The following is an 18,839-nucleotide window of genomic DNA, read 5'->3' on the forward strand; positions in this document are numbered from 1 at the left end:
AGAATAGATATGTAAATGGATTAAATACAATTTTGGATATGCATTTGATGATCTTCTAAACGGTTATGGATAATTTCTGGATTTTAATTTTTTGAATACAGATTATTCTAAACGGATATGAATATGGACCAGATGTAGATTTTTGACTATGCATTTATACCCTTAGCTGTTTACTTTGAGCAGAGGAATAGTAGAGAAGACGAAAACTCGACTAGGTTTGATGTTGAACGACTGAAGCCACTATCCACTAGGGTTGATGTTCAAGGGTCCTATTTGAAATTACATAGATGTCTTCATGAATCTTCTTCTTTCAATATTTAGTTTCTTGTTTAATTATATGAAATATGTTGTGAACTAATAATGGTCTTTTAGTATTATAAAAAATTAATTATAAAATTATTATTTCATCATAATTTTATAATCGGATCAGATAATATAACTTTTGAATGGATTTAAATAGTTTTTAGATACAGATTTTTTGAATAAGACTCCTTTAAACGGTTACAAACACGAATCAGATTAGATTTTTGACTATCCATTTACATCTTTAAATGATGGTGTGGGATATGATCCACATGGGGCCCACATCATAAGAAGAAGAGAAAGAAAATAAAAGATTAAACCCATGTGAGAAGGCATATGATACATTGGCTGTGTGAGATTCCCATTATAATATAATGTTTTGAAAAATGGTTTGAGAAGTCGACTATAAGGAATTTGATTTGGTAATTGTATTTATTGCAAGGTGGAAAGTTATTTTCAAATGGAGAGGAGAGAGATAGACACATGTGAGTGCTAGTGCAGGCCACACTCCCCGGCAGAATACTATTTAAATTCCCTTATTGCTAATGAAGTTTCAAAATACCTTTATGTCATTTTTTTTTTTCAAAATGATTTTTGTTGGGTATCCCATAAGGTTTGAACCCATGACATCTCGATGTTTCTTCTAATAAAGCAAAGGAGTAGAAATTCTTTAGTCTCACATTGCTTATGGAAGAGAATAAAATATATATTGCATGAGGAAGTGTTCTGTGTTCGGGAGTGTGGCTCCTATGCCAGCATGAGACCCAATCAATGCCCCCCTTTTGGTTCAATCTATAGGAGGTAAGGAGGTCATTTTAGAGGGATAAGGAAAGAGAGTTACACAAGGTGCATGTTTTAATGTTTTCTGTCTTCTCTCATAGAGAGACACATCCTTTGACCTTCTTTAGACATGTGTTTCCAAGGGGCATCTCTCATCTATGAATAGAGGACGTTCATAACACTTAAAGAGGATTATTCTAAGTTTTCTAAACTCTCTCTCATTCTCACATACCTCTCAAACTCCTCTAGGTTTTGCCTCTAGTTTTCATTGTTTTAAGAAGTGTCCTTATTCTTTTGTCCTGGTTGATTGAGTACAACCTGAATGACTACTTGGAGTGTTTCATCTTGGAGGCTGATTCGCATTACTCTGATTGGATCGTAAGAAAATTTATAATCTTAAAGAAAGTGATCAATGGCACAACTCAGCCCTATCATTTTTTTCCCAACATCGTCAAGTTTGATTATTGTAGTAGATAAGTTTGTGATTGTTCGTGAAGCAATACAACATTACAATATCATTGTTATATTTACTACAGTAATTGAAGATACAAGGGTAAAAGTTCATTACAAGTTCCATATGTAGTTTAATCAATTAATATGAATTGTCAAATATTAAGATGCAATAATACCCATCACAACCATCATTCAACAAACCGCGTAAAATAAACAAAACTTAGTGTATCTATAATTAGTTTCACTTTCACTTAACAAAGCCATAAAAATAATTAGTTTAATTAAATACATAAAATGTTATCACCGACTTGTTGTCCCTTTTTTCAAAATTAAAAAAACGATTATTTTATGCACTTTTGTTATTCATTTTAAGAGTTGAGAGCTGGAGACATAGAACCAGTCAAATAAGGTAGAAAGCAACACAAGCTACTTCAATTTTCTTCATCTTATAATCTTAAGAAAAGAAGATAATCCAAAAGGTCTCTAAAGGAACTAAATCAAACCCATGTTCCAATGTCACCAACACCAATAATAATAATCTTCCCAAAGAAAAGAATCAATTTTAGAGAATCATGGTGGGGGGCCACTCATGATGGCTAACCTGCCCTAAAAATCAACTTCAATTTATAATTTCCTTTATTTCTTTACTTCTGTTTTCTTTTTTGTTTGTCGAAGTTTGACACAAGGAACAATTAAGTATGAAATCTTTCACAAGTAAATGCAGGAGAGATGATCTTAAAATTTTTAATAATCATAGTAACTATAACGTGATTATTTTTAAAATACAGGAAGTAGTTTTTTGCTCGGGAGTGTGGCCTACGTCAATACTCTCATGTGTCTATCTCTCTCCTCCTCAAAACAAGGGGGCAGAGGTGTTTTCATATAGGGAGGAGAGAAATAGACTCATGGGAGTACTGGTGTAGGCCACACTCCCGAACAGAGAACTTTCTCCCTTAAAATACATATGAATACTATTTAAATAGACCCAAACACTATGACAAACCAAATTCAAATTAAATTAAATAATGTGTTCATGTAGTTGTGGTGTATTACCATTTCAAAAAAGAGAGACCAGACAGAAAACCTAGGATGGAGATAAAAGACTATGAACCGAAAGAAGAAACATGAGGTGGGGAAAGTCAAAAAAAAGTTAGCCCTAGGTCCTAGGATGAAATCCCAAGAAAGAAAATATTTGAAAAGAGAGCATTTGCAAATTTGCAATGAAGCATATCATAGCATTCAATTTTATGAAGAACACTCAAATCCATCAGTGTAACAGTTTTTTTTCATGATTGCAGTTGATATGGAAGTGTCGTCAATCACGGTTTTAATATCCGGATCGGATTTAGATTTTGGCCGATCCACTTCACGGATTTTCTTCAGAAACTAGGATTAGGGCATATTTGGGTAGATTCTTATCGATTCATATCCCAATTTTGGTTTTGTAAACCCTAGTGTCAATGAGGGATTGCACCAATACAATTGATATTATCATAGTTTTAGTATATGGTGTTGGATCTGAAATCATATTAGGCTATATCAGTTTTTTTCCTTCAAAGATATCAATACCATATTGTATTTTAATCATTTTACGCTATATTTGTACGTATCATCGATCTAGTATCGACCTTGCATCTATATTAATGTCAGCCAATTCCAATACAGATCAACTATATATCCCATTCCTAAAACCCTATCTATTATCTCATGGTAGATGGAAGAAGAGCAAGTGAACATTCATGCTTCTCAAAAATGTGCTTAACAACCCATGGTTTAAGTTCACAGTATTGGTCTCTATCAATATCGATTTAGATCAATCCGTATTAGTTGGGATCATGATTCTAAGTATTGGTATCATATCGCCCATATCGGGCGATATATATCGGTTTTGCCAGTCACCGATATCGATACCGTGCTGATATCATATCGGTAGTACGGTACGGACAAGGGATAAAATGGTGAGAAAATTTATTTTTTAAGGAATTTTAAGAATAATTTTGTTCGCTACAGTCGATCCAGACCGATAGCGTATCAATATCGTATCGATTTTGTATGTTACCGATACCCGTTCCAATACCGTGCACTAAAACCATGGTTAGGATCGAAAGACTTTGCTCCTATTTTTCTTTAAAAATTGGTTATTTTGATGTTTTTACCCGTAATCTGCATTGTTAGATCGTTACAAATTCAATTAGAATCTATTAAGTCGATCTGAGACCGATACCTCAAACCATGAACAACCCTCTCATTCCAAGGCATTCCAATTTTATTTTTTTAGGTGGGGGGGGGGGGGGGGTAGAAGTACGACATTCCATTTTGTATTTTTGTACCATATACGTAGTATGCTTAATTTAATTCTCTTCCTCCATAGGGAAAAGTGAACGTTGCAGTAGTGAACTATACAGTGAACCCATATTCTTGGTGGTTGTATACTTGTACTATTTATATGATATTTCAATTTAGTGGTTCAATTTGGTTGCAGATATATTTAATAAATGGATACATTAAACAAGGTACGGAATCTCACAACCCCATGAGCACACAAGCACATGCCATTGGCCAACCCTAAATAATTAGAATATGTTTTTTTGGGGTTAAATAATAATTAGAATCTTAGGAGCCGTGTTTAATTAGAGAAGGGATATTCTTTTATGTCTTAACCAAAGAGTAGGGTCAATCCAAATTCCAAAAAGCATTGATTCCAGGGAGGTGTCTATCTAAAGTAACTTGCGACTCATCACCTCCCAAGTGTTTCAAACTTTCAACACGCTTCCTTTTCTTAAGTCACAATTGAATGAGTCAAATTTAAGTTGCTTTGGATTGTTGAACACCATTAAAAACAAAAAGAAAACAGAAAGAGTGAGAGAGAGCAAAATATCCCTACATGTGGGCCTATGCTACAAATGAAAGAGGCAAAGAGGCAGGCAGGTATACAAATAGGGATCCTTTCACAATTGTTATTGGTCCCGGATTTGGGGCCTTTGTAGCGCGATAGAGTTTGTAACGCACCATCTGGTGGCCCACACTGTTCGGACACACAATCTAACACACAGGCGGGATGTTGGACTGCAGGCCATTGAATGTGCGCTACACTCCTTGTTACGCTACAGAGGACCCCAACACTATTGGTCCCATCTATTTGAATTAGAAGGATATTTTCGATCATGTACAATAGATGGTGGGAGTTTATGATAACAAGAATCTAATTACAAGATTAATTAATCAGTGATGAGGGGACTATTCCTTCTAACAGGTGAAGGAAGAGTTTTTGTCATACAAGTAAGAAGGATATAAAAAATAGATATGAGTTTCTCACACCGTAATGGGAGGCGTGGAAAACTCTCCCATTCCACAAAAATCACAATACATGAAATAATTTCATTAAGTGAAGGACCCACATGAAATCTAAGGAGTTAGATAGTAAGAGGTGTGGAAGAATCCCTCATGCCACAACAATCACAATGCGAAAAATAATTTCATTATTCTCCCACGCCACATCAATCACATTATAAAAAATAATTCCATTTAGTAAGAGGGTATGGGAAGGAATTCCTATATTGCGTGGGGATCTTTTTCCCAAAATAGAAATGACAAGCAAGAGAGAATGAGTTAATGAGTTCTTGTTGTCCATAAGGCTTGACATGATAAAGTATCTTTAATTCCTAGATAGGTATCTTCTTTAATATGGCAAGCAATCTTAAGCATGGTTTGAGGTATTGGTATGGTATCGTTCAGATCGAGTTATGTGTACCAATTTGTAGGTGATCGATCTCGATACCGTGTCGATATGACACGGTATAAATAAAGGGTAAAATGATAAAATAAAAATCATTTTTAAAGGAGAATTAGAGATAAATTTATCCAATACGATCAATCCATATCAATACCGTATTGATTTTCGAGTTGACCAATACCAAATTCGATACCGTACACTAAAACCATGATCTTAAGATCTTAAATATTTTGATCTCCCTTTCCATTTATTTGAACAAATTTAGGATTGAGTTCCCCTACTCCCCCATCTTATTGTCACATCACTAGTGGATAAAGAATTCTTCCAACCCGGCTGATGATGAAGGAAGATATTTGTCCAAAATAGAAATCCATTTGTCATTTTTTCCTCTAGTCTTTTCTCCCTTTGGACTTGTCATGTGCGGTCCTTTTTCTAGTCTGTTCTCCCTTTGGACTTATCATATGTGGCCTGTCCTATTCTTGTTTCTTTCTTTCTTTCTTTCCCTCGCCCTTCCACTCCTATAAACCCTAGGTGGGAGGATGGTCCTTTTTTCTCTCTTCCCTTTTTAGCTTTTGTGAAACTGAAAGAGAGATAGATTGAGCTCCTCTCCCGCATGGGATGATACCTAGCACACATTGTCTGATTGGGGAGGTCTCGATCCACACGCCATTGCACCGGAATATGTGCAATGGTGTGGATCGGAGCTCCCTAACCACACAATGTGTGTTGAACACCGTCCGGTGCACTTGTGCGCTGGAGAGGAGCCGTATCCAAGAAAGACCCTATCTTACCAAAAAAAAGAAAAGAAACTGAAAGAAAGACTTTATACCTCTACGCTAATGGTTTTCAAAAATCTGATCTCAGGGTTGTGTTTGGAATTGGTTATTGAATTGCTAAAGTACTTATTTGTGCTGTTAAACAAGGAAATAGCAATGGACAATGATTTTAGAAAGGACATGGGCATGTGCTAGCAAACATTACATGGGTTCCGGGTTAGGTTGGTATCAAGCATTATATGGATTTAGATTGGGAACATTAAAGTATTTACATCAAATAGGTAGGAAGGTGGAATTATATTTGAGTTTTTTTTGGTAAGAGAATTAAATTTGAGTTTGTTCAGACCTAAAGAGCAGCTGTTTGGGCATAGTTATTGCTTTTAACAACCTGACCCATTTAAGGCATAGTTAGTGTTTATATCATGTGAATAAATATTCACAATAATAGTCAACCATAAGCACACTTCATGGGGTATAATGGTGGTATGTCATGCAGTGAATGTTGGCAATATCAAGATTCAAATCACATATGATAAAATGGTTCAACCGGTTCGACCATCCGAGTCATTGGGTTGGAAAATGATCAGTCTTAGGGGTTGATCCATTCATGTAGATAAGGGTGCATTTTATTGTCACCAAAATGGTGAGTGAGAAGTTGTAACTTTTTTCATTGTCTGTTGTTTTATTTTTAAAAATAATTTAATATGAGAATAAATTAAATGATTTGGAATTGATTTGTCATTTGGGGAAAGAATGCTATCTGGTTGCGTGGCTCACGCAGTTCCTACGCCTAGACACAAAAGTATGCAAAAGAATTGCGCTACCTCCATGGAAAGGTGGAAATTCTACACAGAGCGATGCTTCCTTGTGTGCTCCCATTGGCTAGCACCAACGTTCAAGCTCTAGACGCCTATGCAACAATCTCTTTCCCTTAAAAATTACTTATCTTTCAGATAGGCATACGGAATGATAAAATTTACCCTCATTAAAAAAAATAAAATGTGTTATATTAAATGGGCAAAAGAGTAAGGTTTCTTGATTTTCTTAATTTCCACCAACCTTGGCTATAATAAGATTTTCAACAGGATCATGATTCTAGTTCATGATATTGGATTAAAATCGATATCAATAAGTATCAGTCATGTTAGGCTAGATCAGATGGTTTTGCCCCTAAGATTCTAATACCTTATTTATACTATTTTACCCCCCCCCCCCCAAACATGGTAATACCAATCCAATTGGACAAAATATCAGTATCAGTGTCGACTGACACGACCAATCTAATACTGATTCTTAAAACCATGTCCACGGCACCCCACAAAAAGGGGACAGGGGGGGGGGTTCAACTAGGTGTTAATATCCATGGCATTGTATATTTGAAGGTACTTTTTTACTAGTTATGTTGATGAAGAAAATTAAAAATACTAGTTACACTAACAGTGATCATCCGAGTTAAAAATTAGGTCGGATGGGGAAAGAAGATTCCAAGAGTGCTGCTATAAATGTAATTTAATGGTACTAAATAGAATAAGTAATCCCAAAGCATTTAAGCATAGACAATCTTTCAAATGTCTTTTGGGGTTGGGAAGAGCTATCTGTTATCATCATTATCTTCATAATGCTAGTATCCTTTTTAACAATCACATAATGAAGAGAATTGTAATATTACTTAATGCAAGAGAAGTATCATATATATATATATATATATATATTATTTATAATATGGATGCAATATTTGCTCTTTTTCAGGTTTAACATTTGCGTCGTCTGTGGGAACCCAGGGTTGTACACAACAAGTTCCATCGACTAGGAACCCTTTGTTGTGGTAGAAATAAGAAGGGGACGATCAGATTTTAACAATATGAGTGAAATAACCACCGTACCCTTGGAAAATTAAAAAACTATAGAAATTAGAAACCATCTATATTTAGGTGTGATCGCCTTGTTTCAATTCAAGAAATCAGAATTAAATTGTGATAAATCGATCGATACCAAGAGCCGACTCCCGACACTCCCTTTTTTTTTTTTAATTGCCTATGATTCATGTCTAACTCTTATTTTTATCATTGTTTTTTTATTTTAGTCCATTAAAATACTACAAAAATGAATTAAACTTATTTCTTGTATCAAAATATCCATCCAAATTTATTGAATAAAAAACTTTAAAAATCTATAATTTTAAAATATATTTTTTTATTATAAATTTTTAGAAAAAAATCTTTACTATTACTTTTTTTATTTCAATTTTATAGTTTGGACTTTGGACTGATTCTAATCCATATCGTAATCGGATTCTTAAACCTTGGGTGTCGGTGGTGGAGACTAGATCCATTTCCATTTCCAGTTTCAGCAAACAATAAAGAGAAACAAGAAAATTACCGTAGGTCAAACTGATTTCCGTTCGACGATTTAATGTGGTTCAGTGTCTTCGTAAAGTCAATCGAATTTGTCTAAGAACAACAACGGGAAGCAAATGGTGAAAAGGGCCGAGATATCCGGTTTTAAGACTGTGTGTGTGTGTGTGTGTGTGGAGTGGACTGTGGAGAGAGAGAGGGAGAACCTTCAACAGTTCAACTGCACGGTGGTTGTGGATGTGGCCGTGTGGGTCACGGTTTGGCTTTGCCGTGTGGTGGTATGGCCTGGCCTGGCCGTATGGTGTGGTGTGTGGTGTGAGGTGTGAGGTGTGGAACGAAACTTGGATTTGGTTTGGACAAAGACTCGAAACAGTGTAGCACCCGATTTCCCATATTATCATTATTTTTGTCTATATATGTATAAGAATCTAAATGGTACAGAAATATCTGTGATGACTTTTTCTCTCTTTTAGCTTTTAAACTATTGGCAGCTGCGGCTTGGAGCCTTGGACGGACCCCCTCCTCTCCTCTCCTCTCCACTGTCAGCTGCCCATCCTACTAATTACTCATTCCCCGTTTTCATATCCAGAGTTCCACACTCTCTTTCTCTTTCTTTCTGATTCTAAATACTGAAGTAGTTTGGGTGTGATCACTCCTTCTTTTGAGGGATCACAGGCATCATTTGTTGCCTTCTGAGGAAAGAGGCGCAGGATTCGGTGGTACCCGGTGCTGGTCTTTGTCCCCTTCTGTTGGATGTGAAACGACTAGAGGCCGGGGAGAGAGAAGAGAAAGAGTGGGGGGAAGGAGATGGGTCAGGGACTGAGTTGCAGAGTCGGGGAGGAACATGGCCGCTTCAGTAGTGCTGTTCAAATTGGGGACCTAGACGCGGTTGTTGCCCTTTTGGAGAGAGACCCGACTCTTCTGCATCAGTCGTCTGTCTATGATAAGCTTTCTCCCCTTCATATCGCTGCTGCTTATGGTCAGATCGAGGTTGGTTCTCTTTCCGCTCTCTTGTCTCACTCTTTGTTTGATGCCCTTTTGTGGGTTTTCTTTTTCTTCCCTTGATATTAATTATTTTTGGTGTTTGATGATGAACAGGTTATGTCCTTCCTTTTAGATCGATCTGTTCAACCCGATATCTTAAATCGTCACAAGCAGGTGAGCTCCTGTATTAATCAGATGAAGACATCGCTTCTCTCTTCCTGGAAATGCTTGATCTCGGCCCTTTCCCTATCATATGCTTATTGTGTCTTTTCTTTTATCTCCGGTTAAATCAGACTCCACTTATGATGGCTGCAATGCACGGCAAGAGCTCCTGCGTGCGGAAGCTCCTTCAAGCCGGGGCGAATGTATGTAAAAAAAATCCTAGCTTTCTCCTTCTTTCTGTTGATTTCCCCCCACCCGCGTTCCAATTTTTTCGTAAATTTTAAACCGCAATGGTGGATGATTGATATGGGTCTTGTGTAAACTCCATTACCAGATTTTGATGTTTGATTCTGCCAACGGAAGGACTTGCTTACACTATGCTGCTTATTACGGACATTCCGATTGCCTTCAAGCCATTCTCTCAAGTGCCCATTCGAGCCCTGTTGCCGAATCTTGGTGGGTGCTTCCTTCTTTATCTATTCCTAATCCACTTGGTTACATCTTCTGGATGAAAATGTTTCAAGGGCATCTTTGTAACTGGGATTACTTTGCAGGGGATTCGCACGCTTTGTGAATGTTAGAGATGACGGCGGAGCTACTCCTTTACACTTAGCGGCCCGACAAAGACGGGCTGATTGTGTTCATATCTTGTTAGATAGTGGTGCTCTTGTATGTGCCTCTTCGGGCGGATTTGGGTAATGATCCATTACATCAGGCCCCTCTTTGTCTATTGTTTCAGTAATAATAGCAGTCTCTGAAATTGATAGGTTCCTAATTGCAGCTGCCCAGGGAGCACTCCACTTCATTTGGCAGCACGAGGAGGTTCATTGGATTGTGTACGGGAACTGCTTGCGTGGGGCGCAGATCGCCTTCAAAGAGACTCATCTGGGTAAATTTTGTTTGTTCTTGTTGATGCTGAAATTAGGAAATAACTGTATTATCAAGGCTGATTGTCTGAAGTAGACACTCAGTGCTAGAAACTGGTGAACTCATTAACTTGTCCATTTTTTAGTAGTGTTTTTAGCCGGTGATGAATCTGGAACTAGATTTTGTTGGTGGGAGAATTATTTTAGAAGCTTTTTGCAATTTGTTGATGACTGAGTCCTAAAGTTTGAATATATGATCTGTAATGACTAAAATTGGTCCCTGCAGGAGAATACCACACGGGGTTGCTTTGAAATACAAGCACAGAGCATGTGCAGCCCTGCTGAACCCATCCTCAGCAGAGCCTCTTGTGTGGCCATCGCCTTTGAAATTCATTAGTGAACTTAATCCAGAGGCAAAAGTCTTGCTGGAGAGGGCCCTTATGGAAGCAAACAAGGAAAGGGAGAAGTGCATCTTGAAGGGGATGGCATGTTCACTTCCGTCGCCTTCACATTCTGATGGAGACTCCAGTCTCGATGACAATATCTCTGAGGTGATTTTCCTTATTCCACTTCTACTCTAAGGTCCATCTCTTCCGTTTAATATTGACCCTGAAAAGTTATGATGAAAAAGTAAGGTTTATTTCTTGAGATGTGCTTGAAAGTTAAATCATTCTCATTATCAACCCCATGTAAAGGTGTTATTAGTGAGTATGGTAGTCTGGAAATGCACGAGATTTCTCTTGCAGGATTTCCCCAATAAAATGAGATAGATGTTAGAAATAGAGTGTTTGAGATTTCTCAATTCAGGAAATCATCAGGAATAACTTGTTTTATACTTGTACTTAAAGATTTCTCAATTCAGCTGGAATATCTTGTTGTAAACTTCTGTATTTATAACCATCCATATGGTGATCGAAAAGAGTGCTCATAGAGCTAGAGGCTTCCTCATTTATATCATTGAAAGAAACTAGACATTTAGTAGTCTGATGAAGTTGATAGGCATCGTGCTATAGACAGATATCATCCTCGGTGGCTTATTTTTAGGTTCTTGTTTCCAATTAGTGATTTATTTGATCGAAATATGGCACTGAGCAGGAAGATAATATGTTAATTCTTTGAGTTGGAGAAAGATGAATACATTTTCTTGTATTTTTCATGTTTATAGAAATTTTCACAACTGAGTTATCAAATATGATTCCCTTCCAATAGCTCACTGGAAGAATAATCTTGTACAGGAGAGCGACAACGAGATGTGCTGCATCTGCTTTGACCAGATCTGCACAATTGAGGTCAGAGACTGTGGCCACCAGATGTGTGCTCAATGCACTCTAGCTTTGTGCTGCCACAACAAGCCAAACCCGAATACAGCATGCATGAGTGCCCCTGTCTGCCCATTTTGCCGTAGCAGCATCGTCCAACTGGTGGTTGTCAAGAGCAAGACCAAGGATGAAATGGACTGGGACACCAATTGCTCGAAGATAAGGAAGTCAAGGAAGTCCCGAAACTTTAGCGAGGGCAGCAGCAGCTTCAAGGGCTTGTCAGCCGTGGGTTCATTTGGGAAGATGGGTGCCCGCGGTTCAGGAAGGATTGCTGCTGACAGCAGTGATTGGGTTGATAAACCATGACCAGGGAAGATGGTTTATCTCTCTCTCAATCTCTCTTGCTATATATATAGATGGACTCCATAGCTATGTAGATTTCGGTATTGAAGGCATAGGAGGATGGGATCAAAATAAGCAAGAAGCCTTTGCAGGTTTGGGTTGGTTGATTTTGCATTTGAGTCTTAATTGTTGTAGCTTTGTTTAGTTATTAAGATTGTTGAAGCAGCAGTGGTGCTTTCGAGAGTCTGTCGACTAAGTAGGAGAAAATTCTTGTTTTGTAAGGAAAAGAAAAAACACCATTCTTCAATTTGGTGCTACAAAGGTAACAAATTTACCTATCAACTCCAGTTTAAGCTCTGGATCTACCAACCTCTTCTTTCCTTTTTCAGTTTTCCATTATCATTTCTCTGAGAAGGGTGTAATGTTATATCCATTTATTTTGTTTTTTCTTGTTATTTATGTCCCTGTATAGGGTTTTCATGATCTGAAAGTTATTTATTCAAGAGAAACAGAAAGAAAAAAAAAAAAAAAAAGTTGAAGTTTAAAAAGATGTGGAGTATGGTGAATTATTGAATTGTCTTTAATGTTAAATTGCAATGTATGTAACCAATATGATATCAACACGTGGATTTGGAAGGAACTAGAGATACTTTGAGTTGGCAAAGTGGGTAAATATGGTTAGCCAATGACTTGGCCCTTCAACCAATCTTGAAAGCGTTTGAAGAAGAACTCAATGATTGAGAGGATACAACCAACCAGAAGGACAAAAAAGCTTACCCAACTGGGGAGTGTGGGCCCCCATTTCAGATGGGCTTTTGTTTTCTTGTTACATGACTTTTATGAGATAAGCCCAGAGTAGTATGAGGTTTCCTGGCAGCAGAGGATGGGACAGGTCACGTCCGTATGGGAGTTACCTTGCACCCAACCCAACCCAACCCAAACAACCCCAATCCTTCAAAACGGACCCACATTATTATACTCGTCTGAGTATGATTGGATCCAATCTTGCCACGTATGGTGGATAGTACATGTCATCCTTCCATTGTGGGACCAATAGAAGACAGAAATGCAAGCATTCGTCTATGTCTGGTCTGGTCTGTCCATTTTTGGCCTTTACAACTATTGCTACTCTTAAGAAGGTGACAATTTCTAAGTTCACCACTTGAGTGACAACAACAAGAAGCATCTTTTTATAAGAGTCTAGATTCCTGATATAATGTATGAAGGTCCAAGGGGGTGAGATCGTCATTTCCGATCTCCTATGAGAGGAACCTACAAATCTGACCGGGCAGGGAACCTGAGAGGAGAAAAATTCATCATCATCATCATCATCCTCATAAAATAAAGAGTGTTCTTAGCAGAGAATTTTATTATGGATGAGGAATGGAAGAGGAAGAAGGAAGGAACCTAATTAATCTAATTCCTAGTAAAACTGAGAGAATATGTCCAAAGTTAGGTAGAGAAGAGTCAGCTTCCAAAGCCCTTATTAGTTTATAAGTAGATGATCCTCACAAATATCTCTTCCTATCTAACATATCAAGAAAGAAAAAGTGATAGAGAAAGAGAAATTGCAACTAATTAATAGTTAAATATTTAATTTTGATTGTTTATTTTGTTTTATCATAGGGTTCAAAGGTCCACGCGTTAAGCTCAAAGACCGTAATATATACAAAAGATCATTAACAATCGCTAAATAAGCAAGAAAGTCAAATTAATACGTCTCTAATCTGAAATCTTGGAACCACCACTGGGCACTGGGTGTGTTCTCATTCGTTACTCTTTCACTAATTAATGTTAAATAGTGCAAGACCCATAAAACATTTTCTAAATTATAATTTTGTGTTATGCTGAGCTATGGTTTGACTTGCTTGAAGCTGCTAATATGACTGAATCTTATTCAACTTATTAAGAGCATGAATCAGGTGCAGATATTTCTCAATGACTGAAAAAAAAAAAAAAAAAAAAAAATTTGGTTCCTAAGAGGGCTGTGTTTGGTATGTATTCTTAAAAATGCATTCCTAATATAGAATGAGAATGCTGTTTGTAATGGGCTATTCTTGTTCTCAGCCAGAATGTAGAAAAGGCTAGGTAGCACATTTCAAAATGTATTCGGCTCTCTTCCAACCGTGGCAAGAGGTGGAGGATCCAACCCAGTAAAAACAAAGGGGTTTTGATCATTTCATAGGGGGCTTAATCTCAAAATGTGTTCTCAACTTAAAATGTATATCAAACACAACCAAAGATTAACTACTCTCTTTTAGGCATAAAGGGCTGATGCACAGAAGAATATCTGAAGTTCACTATCGTCACCATTCACCAGAATTCCTCTTTTTATAGGGATAGTTAGTGAAGATGCTAGGGAATGTTTTTCTTCCTCCTCTTCTTAATTAGTGGTTTTATTTGACAGTTGATCTATAGAGAGAGAGAGATGAGATTTGAACAACAACCATCACCCATAGTGGGAGAGAGAGATGCATAGTTTGAACAATAACCATCACCCATGGTGGGAGATCTATCAAACCAACAAAACTGAAACCCTAATTAGATCTTCTTCTTCTTCTTCTTCTTTTTTTTTTTTTTTTTTTTTAATATTAAGATACAGGAAAGGTGCATATTTAAATATGAAGACTGACAACTGGGTATGGATACATAAAAAAATACATTAGATGTTACTATTATAATATGTTACTTGCATCATACATAAAAATTATAATATTTTGCATTACCCAAAATAATCAAGCTAGCTGCTATGTTTGATCATCTAGTCTCTAAATGCTATTGTTATTGACATCCAATATACAGAAGAAAATATATATATTATTATGAAAATGAAACATTATATTAATAGCTTTTAATGAATGCCAAAAAAAAAAAAAAAAAAAAGATCGGCCGACATTGTTGAAGAGTAATAGTTTTTAAACTTGAAAGTTCAGAAAAATAAATATTAGTGTGGAGAGAATGAGGGTTGTAAGCACGCCTAGGTATCTACCCATGGAGTAGAGGCGTCATCTAACGGTGTCCTGTGAGAGGGAATAGAAAACACCACCAAGTAAAAATCTTTTTCCCTTACCATCTCATCTGAAAAGTGATTACCAAAAGAAGTTTAATTAATCCATCTGGTTGCCATCCTAATCAGCTTTAAAGGTCTAAAAGTAGTAAATAAGTTTTTGGGGGAAGGTAGGGGTGATCACAAAGTCCATATCCCCACGCAACTGAACACTAATACCTATTACCTACCTAATGTGGAGGGAGGGCTGTGATGGGAGAGGCAGATGGACTTTTCCATGGGGAAGGAGAGAGGCAACACCATGTGGGCATAGCGCTAGCATGCCCAGCCTGCTTAAAGAATTCAGTTTCTCTGCACACCATGGATGGTGAAGAGAGAATCTTGTCACCACAGAGATCTGAACATACCCTTTATAGCATGAATATTGATATTTTTCAACCCGTAAAATAAAGGATAGGAGTTTATGATGACATAGGAGTTCCAATCACAAGATCACATCACTAGGGAAAAGGAAATTATCTCTTCTCCTCAGGGTTGAAGGAAAACTTGATCCAATAAACACAGGTCGTCTAATAACAAAAGGTGTTACCACTTTACCTTAGAAGGATTTGATTTCGAAAAACATAGAGGCACAAGGATCCGTTATATCTTTCAACTTTAAATTACCCCATGTCAAGTTTCATCTTTGACTACAATAGGGTTGATGTAGCCAATCCTAATCTTTGGAAGTATGAAAGACTCTCTGAATTAACCACGTCAAATTTTAGGGCTTCAATATGTCATACGACCCATCTTTTATCATTTGTTTCTCTATATATTTCAACATTTCCAATTAGGGTTTTTAGTAATCGTTATTGGGATATCGGTATCAGTCTTGGCCAATACCAATATAATATCGATCTGGATCGACTTATATTAGTCCAGTTCGGACAGTTTTACCCTTAAATTTCAATGAAAATTAATTTATTTATATTTTTATCCTTAATCAGATAGCTGTGGATAGGTATCGTATCGGTTAAGAATTGATATTAGTCTCTACCGATCTGATACTAATCCCTTAAACCATGTTTCCATTGTATTTTATTTTTTTAAAAAAAATCTAATATCAAGAAGGGAAATGATTATCGGAGCTGGCAGGAGAAGATATTCTAGCATCTCTATATCGATCTCTCCTCTTCTCATATGAAATGACCTTATTGTCCTCCTATGTATGATACAATATTATTTTATCTCACCTCATTGGTACTCTCCCACTATGCCGCTTGTAGCCTTGTACAGCGAACCCTCTCCCTCACTGAGAACTCCATTTCAAATAAAACTTGATACCTGAGTTTCGAAGTTTGGGCTGGGCCTATTTGTGGGTTAAAAATTTTGGTATTACCACCCTTGCCAAGTCTCAGTTACAAAAATTGTCATAAAAAAAAAAAGTCTCATTAAAAAGCCTGATACAAGCTGATAAAGGGTTAGGGTAAGAAAAGGGGGTGATTTAGAAAATATGGAAGGAATTGAAATTTTATTGAGATTGTAGAACGTGAAATCATATTCCAAACTGCAAAACAAAGAGAACAAAGGAATCCTATTCTAAAATTCCAATAGTGAGACAGAAGCATAACTCCATATAAGAAAAAAGGGGGTTCTGGCGACTGATGTGTAAATGATGCTTCAATTGCTTAGGGTTGTCCACACACACATGAAAACAGTACTGGAACAGGGAACCCATTTCCATGGTCCAAGCTCTTGTGGTTGTGGGATGACCCACCAACTTCTGAATCAAACCATGAGTTTGTTGACTGAGGAGGTGCTATGCGGCCATCAACGAATAGTGGATTTGGTTCAGACCCATTCCTTGCTCGGCCATACTCGTCGGCTTCATAAATAGTTGGACTCTGATTTCTCCTGTAATCGTTAGCTGCTCTTCTCTCTGCTTCAAGAAAATGGCCCAGGGATGGAGGAGGGTTGTTCAGTCCATCAGGACTATCTTCACCTCTCGAGCATAGAGAGAAGAACCAAGTTTTGGACTTGTAACTCTTCCTGCTTCTCAAGGCTTCTGTTCTTCTTCCTCCACCTGATCTTCCTGAGAGCTCTAGAATGCTGGACACACCAATGAGGCTTCCAAGTGTCATGCTCTTGTCGTGGAAGAAGGATCCTGTGGACTGAAACAAAGATGTAGGAAGTCAAAAACTTTAACGGAAAAGTAAAAAATCACAGAAACAAAAAGAGGGTAGAAGGTATTTGTATGTATATCTCAATGAGAAACTCAATTAATTAAAGATGGAGACGACATTTGAAATTCAGTGAGCCTCAATAAATTTTTGAAAATTTGTTTCTAATGTGTGTGGGTTTAGTCCCAAATTGGGTTCTTTCAGAGAGTTTTCTCCATACCCAAACTAGATGCAGCTAATTTATTATAATCTTTTCATTTTTGCAGGAACAAAATTAAAATATGGATAATTAACATGTTTCAGTGAGTAACTTAAACATCAAGAAGGTGCCCAAATGTTTCAAATTTCTGTAATAATCATTTTTGTGTAAAGGAATGATCTTTTTTCACTTGCACATTACCCTCGGATCCCTTCTAGTCCCACATCCCACAGAGGACAAACACTAAACATTATCAGTTCTTACTGCCGAATAATCTGATGTTTTACAATGTGACTTCTCAAATGACTACAGTGGTGAATTTGAATGTGTGTGAGTGAAGCATCACATCACACAGTCCCCAATTGAGCCCATTAGGGATTGGTTTCTGTACAGTGTATGAAATAGTAAGAAAGGACATCCAATGAAGCAAGGAGTCAAACATCATTGTAGACCACCACCATGTGGAAACACTGGAGTGAATGGCATTTCAAAAGAGACAGGGAAAAGAAAGCATACTATCAGAACCACCAAATAGTAGAAGGAAGGAAAGGGAGACAGAGAGAGGGGAAAAGGAACTAAGAATAATAGTAGAAAAAAGTAAAATGGGGCTTTCTAAATTAATTCTACTTTTTATAACCTACCTCTGTATCCAAATCTGATGAAGAATCCGTAGAGGAACTTGGAGAACCAGTGATCAAAGTGTTGAATGAAATTGATCCAGAGTAATTACTATTCCTAACCAACCCAACTCTCACATTTAATGGTTGCAAACCCAGAGGCCATCCATCTTCCTGCCATCAAAATGATCATAAGAAAAGTGAAATTTTTTCCAACAAGAGAACAGAATAGCAAAAGACAAGACAAGTGAGTAGAATAAGAAGAAGATAAACAGGAGATGACGAAAAACTCAAAAGTGAAGAGACCCATCGAACTGTCGAAGTGAAAAATGAAAAATCCGAAAGGGAATAGCTAATAGGTAAATCACCTGTTGAGCCATAGCTCCTGAAGTACGCTGGGTCTGATTGATTTACCAAGACAAGTCCGATGTCACTTCACAAGAGTTTTCATCTTTGAGAACACTGCAGAAGAGAAAAGTCATTGTTTACACAGACAGTGACCATGAAAACTGTAACCATAGGTCATCCATGTAGCCCAAGAACGGCAAACACGGGAAGAGAAAGAAAGAATTACTAGAACAAGAAAGAAGGGAGGAAGAGTAAGAAAGAGAGAGAGACCAATGTGAGGCTGAGAGGTCCTACCATATATAAACGCTTTCTCCGCTATCTCTGTTTCCATGACAGACCACACCTCCTCAGATGGCAGATCAAAGAAAGAAACAAATAATTATTGTGCTTTAAAGAAGAAAAGGAAAGAGAGTCAGACCTGGGAGGTGGGAGAGGGAGAGGGATGCAGCAGCAGCGGCACCTTTCAGCTAAATGACCAAAATTACCCCATCATC

General features: G+C 37.3%; 2 protein-coding genes across 2 annotated transcripts; one reads left to right on the forward strand and one right to left on the reverse strand.

Moving 5' to 3' along the window:
* Positions 1-9,168: 9,168 nt before the first annotated feature.
* Positions 9,169-12,515, forward strand: LOC122648071 (putative E3 ubiquitin-protein ligase XBAT31). Its single transcript, XM_043841343.1, has 8 exons — positions 9,169-9,389; positions 9,498-9,557; positions 9,677-9,748; positions 9,880-10,001; positions 10,100-10,240; positions 10,327-10,434; positions 10,698-10,962; positions 11,647-12,515. Exons 1-8 carry the CDS (start codon positions 9,207-9,209, stop codon positions 12,034-12,036), a joined length of 1,341 nt encoding a protein of 446 aa, XP_043697278.1. The 5' UTR covers positions 9,169-9,206; the 3' UTR covers positions 12,037-12,515.
* Positions 12,516-16,515: 4,000 nt separating this feature from the next.
* Positions 16,516-18,614, reverse strand: LOC122658554 (uncharacterized protein At3g17950-like). Its single transcript, XM_043853569.1, has 3 exons — positions 18,366-18,614; positions 18,022-18,171; positions 16,516-17,172 (listed from the first exon to the last, which is right to left on the reverse strand). The coding sequence occupies exons 1-3, from the start codon at positions 18,375-18,377 to the stop codon at positions 16,690-16,692; spliced, it is 645 nt and encodes a 214-aa protein (XP_043709504.1). The 5' UTR covers positions 18,378-18,614; the 3' UTR covers positions 16,516-16,689.
* Positions 18,615-18,839: the final 225 nt, after the last annotated feature.

Source organism: Telopea speciosissima, chromosome 1 (assembly GCF_018873765.1).
Source record: "Telopea speciosissima isolate NSW1024214 ecotype Mountain lineage chromosome 1, Tspe_v1, whole genome shotgun sequence".
NCBI lineage: Eukaryota > Viridiplantae > Streptophyta > Magnoliopsida > Proteales > Proteaceae > Telopea > Telopea speciosissima.

Bases quoted from the DNA above. Each gene is read 5' to 3' on its own strand.
- LOC122658554 (XM_043853569.1), bottom strand. The intron at 17,173-18,021 runs GTAGGTTATAAA...TCTTTGTTTCAG, and splicing joins CATCAGATTTGGATACAGAG to TCCACAGGATCCTTCTTCCA.
- LOC122648071 (XM_043841343.1), top strand. From the start codon at position 9,207: ATGGGTCAGGGACTGAGTTGCAGAGTCGGGGAGGAACATGGCCGCTTC. The intron at 10,002-10,099 runs GTGGGTGCTTCC...ATTACTTTGCAG, and splicing joins AGCCCTGTTGCCGAATCTTG to GGGATTCGCACGCTTTGTGA. The intron at 10,963-11,646 runs GTGATTTTCCTT...AATCTTGTACAG, and splicing joins TCGATGACAATATCTCTGAG to GAGAGCGACAACGAGATGTG.